The sequence below is a fragment of the Pygoscelis adeliae genome, unplaced genomic scaffold, assembly GCF_000699105.1.
Source record: "Pygoscelis adeliae isolate BGI_AS28 unplaced genomic scaffold, ASM69910v1 Scaffold141, whole genome shotgun sequence".
Lineage (NCBI taxonomy): Eukaryota > Metazoa > Chordata > Aves > Sphenisciformes > Spheniscidae > Pygoscelis > Pygoscelis adeliae.
In genome coordinates, this window is record NW_008824231.1 from 3021846 (window position 1) to 3025409 (window position 3564).

The 3564-nt window shown below is 43.3% G+C and overlaps 1 protein-coding gene across 1 annotated transcript in view; it reads right to left on the reverse strand.

Moving 5' to 3' along the window:
• Positions 1–2433: 2433 nt before the first annotated feature.
• The window catches only part of CWC15 (CWC15 spliceosome-associated protein), a 17602-nt gene continuing 16471 nt past the window's right edge, over positions 2434–3564 (reverse strand). The window contains exons 6-7 of the mRNA XM_009334853.1: positions 3519–3564; positions 2434–2781 (exon numbers count right to left, since the gene is read on the reverse strand). The exon at positions 3519–3564 is cut by the window's right edge and continues 67 nt beyond it. Coding sequence (XP_009333128.1) covers positions 2652–2781; positions 3519–3564 — 176 coding nt within the window. The 3' untranslated portion in view covers positions 2434–2651. The remainder of the gene's footprint in view (positions 2782–3518) is intronic.

Here is a 3564-nt window from a genome sequence, read left to right on the forward strand (position 1 = left end):
AGCAGCTGTAGGAGCTCACATGACCTTAAGCATGCTGAAAATCTCGCTTCCAAGTAAATACGGACATTAGCTGCTGGCATTAGCACACTATGCATAGCTTAATAAAAGGGTGGAAAATACAGCTAAAGCTAAAGAAAGCTTTTACAGGATACTAGAGTCATGCCCAACAGAAGTCTAAAACATTGTGCTCTACATTTACTCTCTTAAAATCAGATATATTTTCAAATTAAGAGCTTGAAAATAATATTACTATAAAACAGTGTCTGTAAGAATGAACTAGATTGAGCATAACATTGGCAAGGAAAAAGGCAAGAACTTTACATAAACACATCTGAGTTCTGCCACTGTAGCCTTCTCAGTAGAGAGGTAACTACTATCTTTTGCAAATGCTAAGCTTCATAGCCAGTGCACCACTTGGCCAAGATTTCAAATGCAACTGAGATGACAGAATCATAGAATGTTTTGGATTGGAAGGGACCTTAAAGATCATGTAGGTCCAACCCCCCTGCCACGGGCAGGGACACCTTCCACTGGACCAGGTTGCTGGCCTGGAACACTTCCAGGGAGGGGGCATCCACAACTTCTCTGGGCAACCTGTTCCAGTGCCTCACCACCCTCATAGCGAAGAATTTCTGCCTTATCTATCTCCAATCTCAATCTACCCTCTTTCAGTTTAAAGCCAGTACCCCTTGTCCTGTCACTACATGCCCTTGTAAAAAGTCCCTCTCCAGCTTTCTTGTAGACCCCCTTCAGGTAGTGGAAAGCTGCTATAAGGTCTCCCCAAAGCCTTCTCTTCTCTAGGCTGAACAACCCCAACTCTCTCAGCCTTTCTTCAGAGGAAAGGTGCTCCAGCCCCCTGATCATCTTCGTGGCCCTCTTCTGGACTCACTCCAACAGGTCCATGTCCTTCTTATGTTGGGGGCTCCAGAGCTGGACGCAGTACTCCAGGTGGGGTCTCAGCAGAGCAGAGGAGAGGGGCAAAATCACCTCCCTCGACCTGCTGGCCATGCTTCTTTCGATGCAGCCCAGGATATGATTGGCCTTCTGGGCTGCGAGCACACGTTGCCAGGTCATGTTGAGCTTCTCATCAATCAACACCCCCAAGTCCTTCTCCTCAGGGCTGCTCTCAATGCATTCTCTGCCCAGCCTGTATTTGTGCTTGGGATTGCTCAGACCCTTGTGCAGGACCTTGCAATTGGCCTTGTTGAACTTCATGAGGTTAGCACGGGCCTGCCTCTCAAGCCTGTCAAGGTCCCTCTGGACAGCATCCCTTCCCTCCAGCGTGTGGACCGCACCACACAGCTTGGTGTCGTTGGCAAACTTGCTGAGGGTGCTCTCAACCCCACTGTCCGTGTTGCCGGCAAAGATGTTAAACAGCGCCCATTCCAATAGCGACCCCTGAGGAACGCCACTCCTCACTGGTCTCCACTTGGACATCGAGCTGTTGACCGCAACTCTTTGAGTGCGACCATCCAGCCAATTCCTTATCCACCGAGTGGTCCATCCGTCAAATCCATGTCTCTCCAATTTAGAGACAAGGATGTCGTGTGGGACAGTGTCAAATGCTTTGCACAAGTCCAGGCAGATGACATCAGTTGCTCTTCCCTTATCCACTCACGCTGTAAACCCATCGTAGAAGGCCACCAAGTTTGTCAGGCACAATTTGCCCTCAGCGGCAAATGTTGGCTGTCACCAATCACCTCCACAGAAGAGGGGGAAAAAAAAGAATCCTTCACAACCGAGATTTTTTTCAGTCATTCATATTTTATATTGTCCTATTAAGTGTTAAAATGGACATTTAAGAAGTAAACAAAGTGTACTATGGTATCTTGAGGAGACCGCTCGTTTTTATAAAAACACTCACTTGCAAGTTTCTGACAACACTATTACTACTGAACCACATACACACAGACTGAGCCTTGCGGCCATGTGGTTGTGGCTGAGGGACCAAGCACCACAATGGTTTATTAAGGAGGAAATAACCCCACGGTTCCACAGAGCATTTCCCTCCCAGTGCTCCCCCAAGCATTACAAGGTATTGCCCCAGAAGTGCTGAGCCAAGAGAGCCCAGAAAGCAGGGCTGCTAAGAACTTGGAGCTACCTCACCAAACCATAACTTGGTCGACAGTAAGAAGAAACTAAAAAGGAAGATTATTAACTTTCTAACTAGCTATCAAGAGGAAGTTAAGTCCAGTTTGCTACAGAAAGTATAGCTCTTTTCAGTTCACACCGCTTGTCATACTCAGCTATTCCCTGTCTTTGATAATACTGACATTTATGTAAGTTGCATAAACTACAAACCACCATCACTACAAATACAGGCTGTTCTGGAAAGCAATTTAAACAATTAGAAGTATTTATTGCAAACCAGCTTCTCTCTTCTACCATTTACAAGGCGGCCAGTAAAAGTAAACACACGTGACCAGAGAAACATTCATGAAACAAACTGATTTAATTAAAACTGAAAAGGAAAACATACTGCAGGAATAAAAACTCCAGATACATAGCAATTGCTAATTATGAAGCTGTTGATGATCTTGGAAAAGCATTTGGTAATTCATGACCAAGTATTCAGCCTTGAATTCTGAGGGAGAGGGAGGGAACAACCACGACCTTCCAAGTCCTTCAGCACCACCGCACATAAAACTGTACTACTTGATATATTTTTCCATGAACTTTTTGTGAAATTCTGATCGCAGAGTATCATTCACAAATCTTTTGTCTTTTTTTGTTTCGTCTATCCCCTTGGCACAATTCTTGAAGACAACATCATCATCCCATCTGAAAACAAAAGTTTTTAACTTCAGTAAGCTTGTATGAAAGTTAGGTGCACTTTACAAAAATAGATAAATGATGTTTGGCCCTCCTATTTAAATGTAGTAAGAACAACTAGTCATTAGGATTAGATTTTAGTCTTTAAGAAAAAAGGATTTATTTTTCTAATCCAAGCCATCTCCTACATGCTCCTGAGTTAGGAGCGAGATCAGTATCAGTAGATTAAAGGTTATTTTTTCTTCACAGAAAATAACGACCATTTGAACAGAGCAGAAAAAACCCTTGAATCTAATGGCCCTAATTTTGACAAACACAGCAGTAATTGGAATATCTGCAAACAAGAACTGTATTCAGAAAAAGGCTGTTATTTATTAATTCTATTTACACTAGAAAACAAATAAACAAAACCCCCAAACCAGCTAGATTTTAAAGGGGAGCATAACATCAAATTTCTTGGGGAACACTGGTCCTGTTACTTTTTGTATCATTGTGAACAATGTCAGACAAACACAATTCTCAATCTCTCTTTCTTTTTTAAACACAAAGTAACAGGATGATTTGTTCAGAGAAATGCACAAGGCAATCACTTGTATCCCAGTCATCAGTATCCCAATTTTACATTACACCACTTGTGACACGATCTGAGGAAGGAAGTAAAAACCAGTGGCAGCGATGACATTTTCAGACTCTGAGTTACAAGAGGGAGCAAGGGGATGGATATGACAGTACAGCTTGCACAGTACCTCCTCTTCACTTTGAAGTTTGCTTGAGGCTGTGCTGGGCCGGTAA